Here is a 16,202-nt window from a genome sequence, read left to right as displayed (position 1 = left end):
ATTTTCCTTGTTTGAGGTGACCAAATACTTATTTTCCACCCTGATTTACGAATAAATTCTTTACAAATCCTACCATGTGAATTCATGGATTTTTTTTCACATTCTGTCTCTCACAGTTGAAGTGTACCTCTGGTGCAAATTACTGACCTCTGTCATCATTTTAAGTGGGGGAACTTGCACAATCGGTGGCTGACTAAATACTTTTTTGCCCCACTGTATATAGAAATCTTATAAATTTTCTGTCTTGTGTGAAACTTGTATGAAAAGCATACAAGAGTGAAAACAGATATAAGATCCCTAGAAAAATTATATAAATGAAACTTGTGTCATGGTCCTGGGTCGTGCGACCCAGTGTTTTGTGTTTAGTCTATTTTGATGTTTATTGTTTGTTTAGGTTCATTAAGTTATTCCAGCTCATTTGTAATTATATCACCCTTGTATTAAGCCTCCCTTGCCCTTCATGTGTTTATGTCTGTGTGTCTTGTGTTGTCAAGTTCATGCTGTCGCTTCTGTCATCTTCCCCTGTACTCCGTCTCCCTGGTTCGTGCGTCTACCTGTCATGAGTCATGTCTGCATGGTTATGTTTAGTTCATGTCATGTCTAATCTCCATGTTTCCTGTTTTACTTTGAAAGTCTGTATTCAATGTCAGTGTATTTAGTTTCACCTCTCCTGTCCTGTCGTTAGGTTCATGTGTGTCAGCTGTGCTCCCATGTGTGGCCACTTCCCCTGATCATCCCTCATGTGTATTTAGTCTCGGTGTTTCATGCAGTCTGTGTCGCGTCGTCTGTGTTCCCACCCCATAGCCTTACCATAGTTTGTTCCCAGTTTAGGTTTCTGTTTAGTTACTGCTCTTGTGCTGCCCTCATTCTTGTTTCTTTTGTGTTCATCAGCCACAATTAAAGGCTCGCTTTTGTTTAAGTTCACTCCCGTATCCTCACTTATGTCTGCACCTGAGTCCTCCTCACACTCTCCACACGGTCTGCCACTGCGAGCCGTGACAACTTGTATGTTTTGGATACTTATTAAAACAATATATGAAAGTGGCCACTTTCATGAGTAAATCATATGAGCCTTATATGATTCACTATATGAAGTAGGCCACATCTTATGCAAGTCTTTTCCATATGGGTGTCTAGTAAGTAGCAGATCCTCAAACTCATTTTTGAAGACCCATTGGAATTCATTCACAAACTATGTGAACTGTTAGAATGATTAAGTAAAGCTGTTTTTTTAAATTATTTTTATATACACATTTCAGCTCATTATAATGGATTGCATTTATATAGCGCTTTACAATGTCACTATTCAGTCACTCTCACATTCACACACTGGTGGAGGCAGCTGCAGGTGTAGCCACAGCTGCCCTGGGGCAGACTGACAGAAGCGAGGCTGCCATATCGCGCCATCGGCCCCTCTGGCCAACACCAGCAGGCAAGTAGGGTAAAGTGTCTTGCCCAAGGACACAACGACCAGGACAGAGAGCCCAGGGATCGAACCGGCGCTTCCCAACCCCCTGAGCCACGGTCGCCCCCATTAGCTTGCTGCCGTGTTTTTGAGGGTCGGGATCCTCATTCAGCGCTTCGACTGAATTGAAATATTGAGACTGACGTAGAGCACAGAGCGTCTTCTTGCAGCATGCTTACACATCACACTGGTTGACAGTCACGATGATATTTTCTGGGAAAAGGAAGTCCGAACAGAATGTCCAGATCTTAGATAATAAATAGAATCAGTAGGATGATATTAATTCATCAAGGCTAGGCAGGGAGGTGTTTTCTTTTCTGGCTCTGTCATTCCAGGAAAAGGAGGAGATCCGAGGTTGAACGTGGATGGAGAGAAGACAATAGGGAGACAGCAGGCCATTGTCGAGATGAAATATTATTTTACTGTCACTATTCATAATCCTTATTATTACTGTTGCATCATTTATGATTTATCATTGTTATCATTTTATTGACACATTTATTGAAACTGGTGAGGTTATATTAAAGTCTGTATTTCAGGTGTTAGCATAAGCACATAATAATCTTTCATTGCAGGTGCAACTGTAATCATGTTATACACATATTGCATACTTAAAGGGTTGAAGCTCGGTTAAGTTAATTAATGGTTTGAAGCTACGGGCAGCGCGATGTCTGGCCGATCAATGGAGCAAAGTTCAGCTATTGAAAGGTTGCCTACATGTTTACAGTATAATTTACTACATATTGCCTGTGTGAATTCAGCAGGCTGCACTGGAGTTTGCCTGGTCACAGATGATGTAGGGGGGGAGGGGTCGTGCACTTAGAGTAACGACACAGACACATAGCCTGTCTGGGTAAACTGACTGCAAGTGTTGTTTAAGTCTGGACAAGCAGAATAACAGGATGCATCTGGAGGAACTGAAAGAGGAACTGTTCTGTTTTAGTGACGCGAGGTACTGGTCATCATAAGTATAAATATTACACCCACCTATTGTAGGGGGAGATGGAGCTTGATGTTTTGCAGAGCCGATCTTCACCACATATATGTGTTTTAATAAAATAATTTGTGTTGATCCACTGTGGACTTTCAGTCGTATGTCTCTTCCTCAAAATTCGAACGCGACACCATGTTGCTTCCGGAAGAAGATAGTCATAATAAAATGTGTTATTCTTGAGGTATAAAACTGTACAGCCCGATTCAGAGTCATGTTTTCGTGTGAAGACAGACGACTGATTTCACAGAGAAGTCCAGCACTTGTAATTTTAACTGCCGAAGCAACTTAAATGTTTTTAAAAGACACATATTTCTTCTGTACTTCCTTCTAGAAAAACTGAACACAACAGAACCCAGAAATGCCTGCATTAACCATACTTACCAATATTTCATGCACAAAATTATGACTTGTCAGTATTTTCTTCTCTGAATTTGTTTGTTCTGTATTCACAAATTCAGAATTTCCACAGACTATGTATGCAAACATGCACAATACTACACAAAATCACCAAATAGCGAAAATACAAAATACAAAAAGTACTTACAAGTCAAATCAGATCAGAATTAGAACAAAATAACTAACCAAAAGACACAGCCCTTTAACCCTGGTTCATAGATTATTTAATCTGAGTTTTAAAGTGACTTCCTGTCATGAAACAGCAGGGGTGGAAGTAACGAATTACAAATACTCACGTTACTGTAATTAAGTACATTTTTTGGGTACTTGTACTTTTACGAGTAATTTTTCAAGTGTGTAATTTTACTCATACTTGAGTACAACTTACACCATGTAATCTACTTCGCTACTTATAAAATCAAAAGTCACTACTGAGTACGCCCACAATTTGAATTAATATTCAAACCTTTCGTCTGCATTTTTGCAGCCAATAAGGCCGTGCAATCGCAACCGCGCCAATTTAAGACGTAAGCAAAGAATAAACTCCGCTGCAGCAGCAGGCACAGGTGTCTGGAGGTGCTAAATGGTGGAGTATAAACTACTTTATAGACGAAAGATTTGGAGACAAAGAAGCCAAAATGGAGACAGAGGACAACACTGTCAACCATGAAAACGACGTAGAAAAGACGGAGGACGCGTGCTCGTGGCCATACCTGGAGGAATTTTTCGTGTACAGAGGAAGAAAAGGAGACAGCATCCAGATGCAGTGCAAACTTTGTTTGACCTCTACAGTCATTTCAGCTTACAAGACTTCAGCATCTAATCTAAAAAGACACATTGAGGTAAGAGCTTTTACAACTATACGTGTATGATATTGCTTTCTTATTTTTCATGTGTGTTAAGGTTACTAGTTTGGCTAAGATATTGTCACCGCCATTGGTTAGCCTGATATTAAAATAAGACGGAGCTAGCTAATGTGCGTGTGTGCATGCATAACTGAGCTACAATTCGTAGGAATGTTTTAGCTTATTATTTGGATAACCACCGTCATTACAATAAATTAAACTTGTAGTCATTTAAAACTCACAGGCCTACAATCAGCTGGCCTATTTAAAAAAACAAACAAACAAAAAAACAAACAAACTTGAACACAGTGCTGAGCGGCATCTCAAATTAATCTTCCAGCTCTCAGCTGACATGTACCAGAGCCCGATTGATGGATCAGTTGATCAGTATCATTGGCCTGATATAGGTCTATCATAGTGACATGGCTCTTAATCAGTAGGGTTATATGTTTCCCAATATGATATCTTTTTTTAAAGAACATAATGTGGATTGTTTTTATTTGTTAGCTGTATGGGCAGCATTTTTGTGTATGTGATCCCTTTTCTTAAATTAGATTTGCTAGATACACATATTTTGCTCTCTTAGTATTTTTAGGACCTGACTAATACTGAAAACTTTAGGGTGATACTGATAAAAAGGAGTTAAAAATTTAGATACTGATACATTGGTCGATACTCTTTTTACAGATAGTATACAGATTACAGAACTTAGAATGTATACAGAAATTCATGTTTTTTGCAATGATCGTTCAAAATTGGTTTACACTTGTGAATAAATACAGCAATATATCTGCAAAATTTGACCAATTCACCACTCTTTTATACTATGCTCAACAATCAAAGATTAGCTCAAGTCTAGTTGAATAATGTTTTAAAAATGTGTTTTCTTTTAGTGTTAATCACAGTGATGTTATGAAGTAATGTATGAACCTGACGTATGATAATATTTATCTCTACAGAGGAAACATCCATCGAAGACTGAGCAGTGCAATATCACTGTGGCATCAACATCTCGACAGCGAAAGACCACAGCCACACCAAACAAGCTCTCAGCAAATACACAAGCCAAGTTACCAGACCTGATGTTGAGAGCTGCAAACAAACATGTTCCACAAGCAACTGTTGACAAGCTTGTCATCAATTTCATATGTGAGGGTCTACAGCCATTTGCAGTGGTAGAACAGCCATCTTTCAAAGAATTGGTTACCACATTACAACCTCAAGCCAAAGTCATCTCCAGACCCACTGTCCGTGCCAGAATCTGTGAAGCTGCTGATCACATGAAGATGACTTTGGTTGCAGCATTGGATAAAGTCAAATTTGTTGCTACCACTACTGATTGTTGGTCAGCTCATCAGAAAAGTTACCTTGGAGTCACATGCCATTGGATAGAGGAAGCGTCCCTGGAAAGAAGATCTGCAGCACTAGCATGCAAAAGATTGAGAGGGTCTCACACATTTGACATGCTTGCTGGTGCGCTTGATGATATCCATTGCCAATACAAGATTAGAGGCAAAGTTGTAAGAACCACAACTGATAGTGGATCCAACTTTGTCAAGGCCTTCCACATGTTTGGGGCACAAAATGATGCAGATGAAGCTGAAGATGAAGCAGACCCAGAAACTCTTGACCTGACTGACCATATTGACTACCATGAGGCAAGTGCAATTCTTGATGAAGACTCTGGTTTGGAGTATCAACTTCCGCCTCATCAGCGATGTGCATGTCACCTGCTAAACCTTGTGGCAACAACTGATGCTGCCCTAGCAGAGAGCATGAATGAAACCTACAAGAGGCTCTCCCGTGCAACCTTTGCAAAATGCCAGGCCATTTGGAACAAAACTGGCCGATCTCATTTGGCTAATGAAGTGGTAGAGGACAAGTGTGAGCTACAGATCATTCGTCCCAATGCAACACGATGGAATTCAACCTACCTTGCCATTGAAAGGATAATACGCATCATTGATGAGAAGGGGGAAGATGCCATCAGGAGCATTTGTGAGGAGTTCAAGGTGAAAATGTGAGTAAAATTGGACACCTACCAATATGGTTTCAAATTTTGTGAATTTTCCTTAATGGATGGTTAAAAACGTGAGCAGACTCTTAATATTAAATCAGAAGATCCCTATTATAGTCATGGTGGGTTTTGTTGTTGTGTCTTACAGGTTGAGTCCTGCAGAAGTTGCATTCCTTAGGGAGTACTGTACCACCATGAAGCCACTGGTGAAAGCTGCAAACATCCTTCAGTCTGAGTCCACTTCCTTTATGGGATGGCTCCTGCCAGTAATCCAACAACTACTGTCCAAACTTAGCAGGCTGGAGACATCAAGCAAGACATGCGTGCCACTCATCAGAGCCCTGCAAAATGGCCTTCAAAAGCGTTTTGGACAATGATGGAGGATCCAGAGTTGGCTGCAGCTGCAGTCCTCTTACCCAAGTTCAAGACTTCCTGGACTGACAGAGCAGATGTAACAGAGGCTGGTAAGGATTCATGTGATCCCATTTTTGTGTATTTTTACATTTGAACACATGCTTAAGTGAGTATTTCACCTAATACATTGTAAGTTATTGATGGTCTGTCCTGAATACTAAATAATCCTTTTTGAGAATTTGCCGATTTTAAATTTGTGTTCAGGAATAATCACTGAAATTTAAATAACAAAATTGTGTTATCTACTTGCAATTACAGCCTTGACATACATCAAACAACATCTTGAAATGACAGAGCATGAGAGTGAGGATCAGCAAAGAGTCATCTGATGAAGATGAATTCTTCTCCAGACCAAAGTGCAGTTGAGCTTGATGGTTATCTTGCTTGTGCCACAGACACCATGGAGCTGCTGCACTCCTCAGCCATCAAAAACCTCTCTCTTAAACTAAACACAGCTCTGCCTGCTTCTGCTGCGTGTGAACGACTTTTTAGCTGTGCTGGTTTACTCTTCACAGCCAAACGAAGTCGGATTGCCTCTGTTAATTTAGAAAACCAGCTCTTGCTGAAACTGAACAAAAGGTTCAGAAAGTAAAGTGTGACAGAAACGCTAAGAGTTTAAGACACTCCTGCCTGTTGTTCAGTGTATGGGGAAAAGTTTAAATGGTTCTACGCATGTTCAGAAACATTTTTGTCATTGTTTTAACAAACAAAATTCCTCCTTTTATATCTACATTTATTTACAAAACAAGTTACCTTTCTATACCTTGTTCATCTGAGAAATGTGCTTTGAACATAAATATTTATACTGGTGAATCGAGTCGAATGCCTGCTATTGACGACAGAATAAAACATCAGTCTGTTAAAAAGTTATTAATACTTACAGTAGTTTTTGAGAAGAGTACTTTGTACTTTTACTCAAGTATTTTTTTAACACCAGTACTTTTACTTGTAATTGAGTACAATTTAACCAGTGTAACAGTACTTGCACTTGAGTACAAATTTTGAGTACTCTTTCCACCTCTGTGAAACAGCTGTGTGACGCAGGCAGGTTAGGACCCAAGTGCAGAATCACAGGACCTAGAAACTCAAACAGCTTTATTGACAGAGTGCTGGAGATACAATACTAAGCTAATCTAAACTGGAATACAGGAACATAAACACAACATACAGAGAAACATGCAGGGAAAAACACACCCACGAGAGAGACAGCGATGCAGGACAGACATAAATACAGACAGGAGGGTAACGAGGGAAGTGGAGATGCACGGGGAACACAGCTGACACAAATGAACAAACACACCAAACACCAGTGTTGGATTTGTATTGTTGATTATCATTTATGCTTAGAAATATCTACTTATATATGCTTAGAGTTTTATAATTAGTTGTAGATTGATAGAGGTTTGATCCTTAGTAGTCTGCAGAGACGTTGTGTGCATTCCAGAGGGCTCTGGCATTCACACCCACACTCTGGGAGCGTGGGAGAGGTCGTACCTTCTCTTATCGTTTTATGGTAGGATAAACGTAGCTATGTCTGTTTTAGTCTAAGTGCCTTTTGTTTAGATGAACTGTTGGACTTCCAAACCAGCAGGGTTAGGGAAGTCGTTTATGGGGTCACACTCTGACCCCCCCACACACACACACACGCACACATGCACACACTTACACAACGCACAGGCAAGGTACTCTTTGTTTGTATGTATACGTCGTATGTTAATGCACCTATGCATATTCATGTAACCTCAATAAAAGAGCAGTGTTACGGGGGAGCAGACAAGAGCAACTGGGGTCAAGCGAAGGAACGGCGTTTGTCCAGTTCTCTCCCGTGCATGAGAAACATGAAGAACTTTGCCCACTCGTGTCTTGCTTTGCTGTGTAATTAAATTGTCCTTAACGTTCCAGCGAATAGGTTTATGCTACAAACCTATCAACGAGGCTGTCAAAATAAAACAGGAAACAGTGAGAAGTGATGACAGGACGTGGAACACAAGGAGAGGAACACGGGAACAGAAAAGGGAAACAAGACAAGGACACTGAACATAGAGAGAGGGACACAGAGGACCGAGACACAAGGAGGACCTGGATGTAAAAGAAACTAACATGGAATAAACTCAGGATTACAAAATCCTGAGTTTATAAACCATGATTTAAAGAAAAATGACGTAGAAACACAAAAACTCAAAATGCTGGGTCAAAAGGACCGAGAACCATGACACTTCCATGCTGACTGTTATCAGACTAACTATCGTTGATGTGAACTACAAAGTTGTAAAGTTTAAGTTGATGGTTTCTCAGTGGATGTGGTAACCATTGGTTTGGTTTTTTTAAAGAGCATTCATTATTTAACTGGTTGTTTGTAGCCCTGATGTTGCTGGACACGTCCTTTATGTGGAAGAAAGTGATTCAGACAGAAGCAAGACAAAAATGAGTTTTGGAGACTCTGCTTCATGGATAATAGCAGTAGTCATTAAACGTTTCACAGCCATGCCCCCCCAAAGCTCCACAAATGTTTTGGGGCAAAAAATAAACAAAATCAAATAAAAATGACACTCAGCAAGAGCGTACGGGGATCTTTCATTTATTTTTTCCTACACAAATCGTACAGATAGGGCTGCTCGATTATGGCAAAAATGATAATCACGATTATTTTCACTGAAATTGAGATCTCGATTATTCGACGATATTTATTTAACCCTTTAAGACCTACTATAGAACCAAGTCCGCCAGAGCTTATATTTTTTTTTTTACATGTTGTAGTGCCATTTGTGGGAGCATTTCAAGTTGCTATACATCAATACAACTGTTATAGCCCATATTTTACTAATATGTATGCATTAAGTCCATAGTAACTGCATTAATTGCAAAAAAGTGCAATAAACTACAAAAAAAATTGAAAATTGCTTTTGTTTTGTTTACATGTATTTCTACTTGGAGAAATTTAAGAGGCTTATCCCTCAAAACTTTAAATACAAAAAGTTGCACAAACTAGTTTACAACAACAGGAAATTTATTTTGAGTGTCTTCATAGTTTTATTTTGGAGATACAGCAATTTTTATATACTGCAGGAAAAACAAAAAACAATCCTATGATGCAAATTTGCAAAGAAAACAGCAGGTGCATCAAAATAAACTATTTCCAGCAGTGCAATTTGAGTTCCAAGCATCCCAGAAACTATTCAGAAAAGTCAAACATGACTTATAAAAACACCAGTAGAGGCTTTTAAGGCCTACAAGTAAAAAACTACAATTTCCGCGAAAATGACGTCACTTCCGGTTTCGGCCAGGAAATGGCGGACATGCGACAGTTCGCGCTGACGTCTGTTTCACTGTGGAGAATGTTCTGAACAGCTGATCGGATCGGCAAAGCGTGTTTCTGGAATATTATGTTTTTGTTCCTGCAAGCGCTTTTTATGCAATTTTTGCAAAGCTTTATGTGGAAGGAAACCGTGACCGAGGACAAGCTGATGGCATCAGATGTAAGTACAACTCCTCCGGTTTCATATGCAAAACAAATTATTGCGCTAGCTTACACGGTTCAGGTTCTACAGGGATTTAACAATAGTTACGCAAAACGGAGCGTGCTGCTCTGACCGGCTTTAAAGGGTTAACAATAACAATGTATTGAACAATGACTTTAAAAAATAATATAACATAGTGTGCAACACCACTGAAGTTTTTTTTTACCTCTTTTCAACCAACGGCAGTCACTCTCCTCTCCAAATAACTTCTGCTTAGCTTTCCGAGCTTCCCTCGGGTCCTCTTAATCAGCGGTCTCCAACCTTTTTTGCGCCACGGACCGGTTTATGCCCGACAATATTTTCACGGACCGGCCTTTAAGGTGTCGCGGATAAATGAGGGAGGGGCTAATAATCGGCTCAGTCATTTTTAATGATCGTTGAAAGCCCAGATCGTAATCGAGATTAAAATTCGATTAATTGAGCAGCCCTACGTACAGATATACATATCCTGCATAAATTATTCTCATTCAACTTAGTTTTTCTCATTATTCCCCTTGTCATCAACGCTCATGTCCCACAGTGGCTCCATGTCCCACAGCTTGAGAACTGCTGTGCTGATGCACATCTCAGTGAAACCTGCCCAGCAGAACATGTTTCTAATCTTAAAAAGTCTTTTCTTAAACGTGAAAGAAGATTTTATAAAATAGGACATGTTCTACAAAGTCTCACTGTTTTTTCAGTAATCATAGGACATCAACCAACCAACAATGAATGAATAAAGGACAATAATTTTAATGAAAATAAAATTAGACTAAATTGACTAAAGACTAAGACTAAATTGTTTCTTTCTCCTTCTATGAAGCACATTGGCTCACTGTGGCATTCTGAGTTGAACCTTCATGTCATAAGGTTTGGGAGTCATGGTGATGCCGTAGACTGGAGTGAAGGCTGGTTCTCCTGCGTCCTCGGGCCAGATGAATTTAAACTTGTGCAGAAGAGTCACCATGATGAGGAAGAGCTCCATGCGAGCCAGACCCTCTCCGAGACACATCCGAGGACCTGAGGCATTACAAGACACTTCAAAGTTATCAAAAACAAACAGATTTACCCAACATCCCTGGTACTGTGGGAACAGGGGCATGTCCATATGTGGATTCACAGTTTTCTTAGGTTTTTGGTCTACTAACTACGGCATATTTTACATGCTATAAAAGACAAAAAGGAAAAAAAGCCTTCATGTTTGACACAGTGACATCTGCTCTGATGCTTCTACCTATTAACTTTATTATGATACCAAGATATTTTACACCGAGTTTGTAATCATAGAAAAATAATCAATTAATTTTGGGCTTGCATATTTCAAGCAGGGTTTACAGGTTAATCGGCCCTGTCTGTGTCAGCCAGCGTGTTTGTGCTCATGTACCTGCAGAGAAAGGCATGAAGGCCTCTGGTTTAACAAACTCTCCTTTGTCATCGAGGAAGTTTTCAGGGTTGAATTCATGAGGGAATTTCCACTGTCCCTCCTCGCTGAGCACTGAGGTCAGATTCTCAATGATCACTGTATCCTGAGAAGAAAACAAATGCAAAGACAAGTCCATTAAGGACACTCTTGACTTTATTGTATCTAATGTTAAAAATGATTTAATCAGTCGTCCCTTACCTTGGGAATTGAATAACCCATCAGCTCTGTGTCTTTAGTGGTGCAGTGGAAGACACTGAGAGGAACAGTGTTGGCAACTCTCTGTATTTCATGAATCACAGCCTGGATGAAGAGATTATCTGTGCTTTATCTTTGTCTGAGCAGAGACCTTTTCTATTCAGAGGGAGGGCTCTCTTCACTGTTACTTAATATGGAACTGATCTGAACACAGTAAGAAATCCTGATAAAAAGCCATATCAGTCTAATTTTCCTCATTAAAACAAATAGTTACCTGTTGTTATTAATTAACCTGCAATCACGTGAAAACTACTTTGTCTGCACACACCAGTGTTCTGCAAGAACAACACCCAGTGGAGTTTGTCCAAGTACTCCATGTGTTTTTTATCACACAGCAGCATTACTAGATTTTATGCGTTACGTTAAAACATGTTGTTTGCATAAATAATGTTCCTTCTACTCCTTACAAATAACTATTCAAAGCATGGAAAAGGTTATGATGATACTCCTTTACCATGAAATGCTTCTTTTCTGGTCAGTAGATCAAGTCTACATCAAGTCAGACCAATTCCTTCAGTAAAAGCAGAGCTGCCATGGTTGGATGGATTTCCTGAATAATGCTGTTTATGTGCATCTTCTAATTCATTTTGTAGTTTTAAGATTTTGGATCTGTTGCCAAGACAACCAGACCATGAAAGGTTTTGAAGAAGCAAAAGATTCAGGATGACACCAATTTGACAACAATTTAATTCAGCTGAAATGCTGGAATTTGTGCTTACTGTCTCCATCTCATCCTATCTCTGGCATCCTCTTTTTGTCATGCCAACACTCTGCATGTCCTTCTTCAATATATCCATGAACCTTCTCTATGGTCTTCCTCTTTTCCTACCTGCCAGCTCAGTCTTTACTATACTTTGTCCAAATTATTCACAGAGGAGGGATGTACATGTGTACAGCAAACCATCTCAGCATTGCATCTCCAAAATGATCAACGTGAGCTGTCCTTCTGATATACTGACTTGTAATGTTTACCATCATAGTCACTCCAGAGCATACGTCTGCTCTGCAGGCTCTTTCCACATGTTCCCTACTCTCACTATAGATCACAATGTTATCTACAAACATAGTTCACAGAGACTCCTGCCTGATCTCATCTGTCATTGTAAACAAAAGGTCCAATACTGAAGTGATTCCAGCCCCAACTTGAACCAATTTTCAAATCCTGCTACATTACTGATCACTGTCTTGCTGTCCTCGTACATGTCCTACACTTTTCTAATATATTTTGTATCCACTCCTGACTTCCTCATCCAGTACCATAGTTTCTCTCTTGGCATCCTATCATATGATTTCCCTCAATCTATGAAGACCCAGTGCAACTCGTCTAAATAGAGGACAACTGTAAGTAGCAAGATCTCTAACATATACTGTTATGCCTTTTGGTCAAAGGTCAGTAATTAGTGCATAGTCTGATTAAGTTACATAAGCAAAGTGATAAATAAGTTCAAAGTTAAGAAATATTCTAAGTAATTCATGCTAAAAACAGTTAAAATGTCTGGGTTCGAAATTTGCTCAGAGTGAGACATCGTTATCACAAGCGATCTTTGTATTGTATGTGCGGAAATGGGAGCGAGGGAGCGCTCTGATCATTTGCCTATCTTTGATGTATTTTTTCCGTTAATGCCGTGAAAAGTGCTTCGGCAGTATTAAAAGAGTGAACGAGTTCATGTACACGCTAAGAGTGCCCTACACGCTTGTACCTTGGGAAACGTTTGTCTTTGTGAGTATTTATATGTTCAGAAATAACTTTTATATGTGTTTAACTGGAGTGAACTGCGATGCTAATGTAACGCACGTGTTAAGCTAGGCTAATCAGTAAATTTGTCATTAAGATGTGTATTAGCTAGCAATTTATTTTCATTTTCTGTATGTTTCAGTTACAAATAAGAAATAGCAAGGAGAAGCCTTGAGAGAGGATAAGGTTTTAAAGGATCTTCATTAAAAGCAAGAAAAGCAAGCCTTGTGTGGAAGATCTCCTCTATTTTGTTCGCTAGCTGTCTAGCTTCACATGGTCACGTGTCATGAGGGCAGCATATATACAGTACCTGAATGTAAGGCATCTTGTGTCTGTCCTCAAAAGTGGCTTGATCTTTCCCTTCCAATACTTGATCTATCTCTTGCTGACATTTTTCTGTGTAAGAGAGATAACATCACACATTAACATCCACATTTCACAATACTGCTTCCATCCATACATCCATCTTCTTCCACTTATCCGGGGCCGGGTCGCGGGGGCAGCAGCCCAAGCAGAGAAGCCCAACTTATTGCCGGCTATGAGGACCAGGCTCTTACAACGGTTGTATAAGGATCGAATGGCCCGTAGCAATGGGTCAGACACCCCACAGGACACCTGAGGGACACGGTCGAATGCCTTCTCCAAGTCCACAAAACACATATAGACCAGTTGGGCAAACTCCCGTGTGCCCTCAAGTATCCTCGACAGCTTACACAACATGATAACACTGTATTTTGTAAGTAATAATTTGGGGTTCAAAAGAAAGATGAAAATGCATAATGATTAAGCAGGTCTCCTTTTGGCCCCGCCTACATTTTTTATAAGCTGTGTTTCAATTTAGACTGTTATGTGAAGGCTACAGACAAGTCATAGAATTCAATGACAAATAACCATAATATGCATTATTTACATGTGCAGGTTTACCTTGGATGTGCGGGTAGTTCATAAGGTAAAGAAAACCAGTCAGTAGGGTGTTGGAGGTGGTGTCAGTCCCAGCAATATAAAGATCTATAGAGTACATAATGAGCTGGTCCTCTGAAAATGAAGACCTGTCATTGCCTCGCTACGAAAAAGGGGAACAATTATTGTAAGACAAATGTCTTAATCTGTTCCTGGAAATTAATTAAAAACTGTAAAATAAAAACAAAAACGTTTCTGTGAAGTATTTAGGCATTTCCTTTTAGAAAGTAGGATTAAATTAATTTGATTTTAAATATGCCTAATACATATGTAAAACAGAATATGAAAAACAGATCTGTTTCTTTTCACACTCACACCTTCTCCAGTTCCTCCAGATAGCAGTCAAAAACGTAAGTGAACAATTGATCCTCACAGTGTAGTTTAAAGTCAGTAAAACATCAGCAACATCAACTTTCCCAGGTAGGAAACATAAACCACTGTGAGTCTGTTTCGCTTGTTTTGATGCACGCGAAAGTCACTCATTAATGAACAAGCCTTGAGGTCGTCCAGCAAAATCAGCAGCCTTGGTCACCATAGCCTCCTTCATGGCCTTTACACCATTGATGACTACAGCTGGTTTACAACCGATGAAAATACTGTAGACATCTCCATAAGACTTCCTCAGCTGGGAGGAAACAAAATGACATGTTTGAAATCCATGCGTCACACCCTCAGATGAATATTACATTTTGAAGGGGCTTTAAACATATTTACCGACCAGAGGAATTAACATTTTATATGGTCTAAAGCAGCTATGAAAAAAATTGAATTAAATGTAATTTATGTCCTTAATATTTTTCTACTATGACCTGAAAATAGGACCCTGTGTACGCATCCTGCTAGACACAGCTTGTGGCATATTAGTAAAGCTATATTGACAAATTATACTCAATAAAATAATTGTTTTTTTGAAGCATATACTGCTCTTTTATTATTTTATATAAAGAAACATAAAGATGGGGCGACCGTGGCTCAGGGGGTTGGGAAGCGTCTCTGTAACCTGAAGGTCGCCGGTTCGATCCGCGGGCTCTCTGTCCTGGTCGTTGTGTCCTTGGGCAAGACACTTTACCCTACTGGTGTTGGCCAGAGGGGCTGATGGTGCGATATGGCAGCCTCGCTTCTGTCAGTCTGCCCCAGGGCAGCTGTGGCTACAACTGTAGCTTGCCTGCACCAGTGTGTGAATGCGAGAGTGAATGAATAGTGGCATTGTAAAGCGATTTGGGTGCCTTGAAAAGCGCTATATAAATCCAATCCATTATTATTATTATTATAATTATAACCCCCTTCACACATACAGAAAAACTCTGTTGGCAAATACTGACTTATCAAGAAGGTAAGGTCCAATCTGTATTGGCTGGGTAAATGCCAACTGTGCAGAGAGTCAGTTTTATACCAACAACATATTAGGCAATCACAGTAAAAAGGTAAGATCAGTACTGTTAACCCTTTAAGACCTACCATAGAACCAAGTCCGCCAGAGCTTATATTATATTTTTACATGCTGTGGAGCCATTTTTGGGAGCATTTCAAGTTGCTATACATCAATACAACCATTATAGCCCAGATTTTAATAATATGTCTGCATTAAGTGCATAGTAATTACATAAATTGCAAAAAAGTGCAATAAACTACAAAAAAAATTGAAAATCGTTTTTGCTTTTTAACATATATTTCTAGTTAGAGAAATTTAAGAGGCTTATCCCAAACAAGTTGCACAAGATAGTTTCCCACCACAGGAAATTTATTTTGATTGTCTTCATAGTTTTATTTTTGAAATACACCAATTTTTATACACTGCAGGAAAAACGAAAATAAATATTATACAACAAATTTGCAAAAAAGCAGCATGTGTATCAAAATAAACTATTTCCAGCAGTGCAATATGAGTCCTCAGCATCCCAGAAACGACACAGAAAGTCATAAAGTCAAACATAACTTTTAAAAACACCAGTATAGGCTCATGAGGCCCTGATGGTAAAAAAAAAAAAGCAAACTACATTTCCGCGAAAATGACGTCACTTCCGGTTTCGAAGAGGTAATGGCGGACATGCAAAAGTTCACGCTGACGTCTATTCCAATGTAGGAAGTGTTATGAACAGCTGATTGGATGGCAAAGCGTGTTTCTGGAATATTATGTTTTTGTTGCTGCAAGTGCTTTTTATGCAGTTTTTGCAAAAAGTTATGTCAAAAGTTCGGCCGCT

General features: G+C 39.4%; 1 protein-coding gene and 1 long non-coding RNA gene across 2 annotated transcripts in view; one reads left to right on the top strand and one right to left on the bottom strand.

Annotated features, from left to right (window-relative positions):
- LOC309710150 overlaps nucleotides 1–16,202 on the top strand; it is a 394,879-nt gene that overhangs the window by 267,622 nt on the left and 111,055 nt on the right. The window lies entirely within an intron of this gene.
- The window catches only part of LOC309710147 (cytochrome P450 2D15-like), a 28,384-nt gene continuing 21,267 nt past the window's right edge, over nucleotides 9,086–16,202 (bottom strand). The window contains exons 7-11 of the mRNA XM_082539404.1: nucleotides 13,966–14,104; nucleotides 13,352–13,437; nucleotides 11,250–11,351; nucleotides 11,013–11,154; nucleotides 9,086–10,648 (exon numbers count right to left, since the gene is read on the bottom strand). Of these exons, the coding sequence (XP_082395530.1) occupies nucleotides 10,461–10,648; nucleotides 11,013–11,154; nucleotides 11,250–11,351; nucleotides 13,352–13,437; nucleotides 13,966–14,104 (657 nt within the window). The 3' untranslated portion in view covers nucleotides 9,086–10,460. The remainder of the gene's footprint in view (nucleotides 10,649–11,012; nucleotides 11,155–11,249; nucleotides 11,352–13,351; nucleotides 13,438–13,965; nucleotides 14,105–16,202) is intronic.

Source organism: Aulonocara stuartgranti, assembly GCF_965226115.1.
Source record: "Aulonocara stuartgranti genome assembly, chromosome: 7".
NCBI classification, from domain to species: Eukaryota; Metazoa; Chordata; class Actinopteri; order Cichliformes; family Cichlidae; genus Aulonocara; species Aulonocara stuartgranti.
The sequence above is the reverse complement of the archived record's forward strand: the minus strand, read 5'-3'. Positions and strand labels throughout refer to the sequence as shown.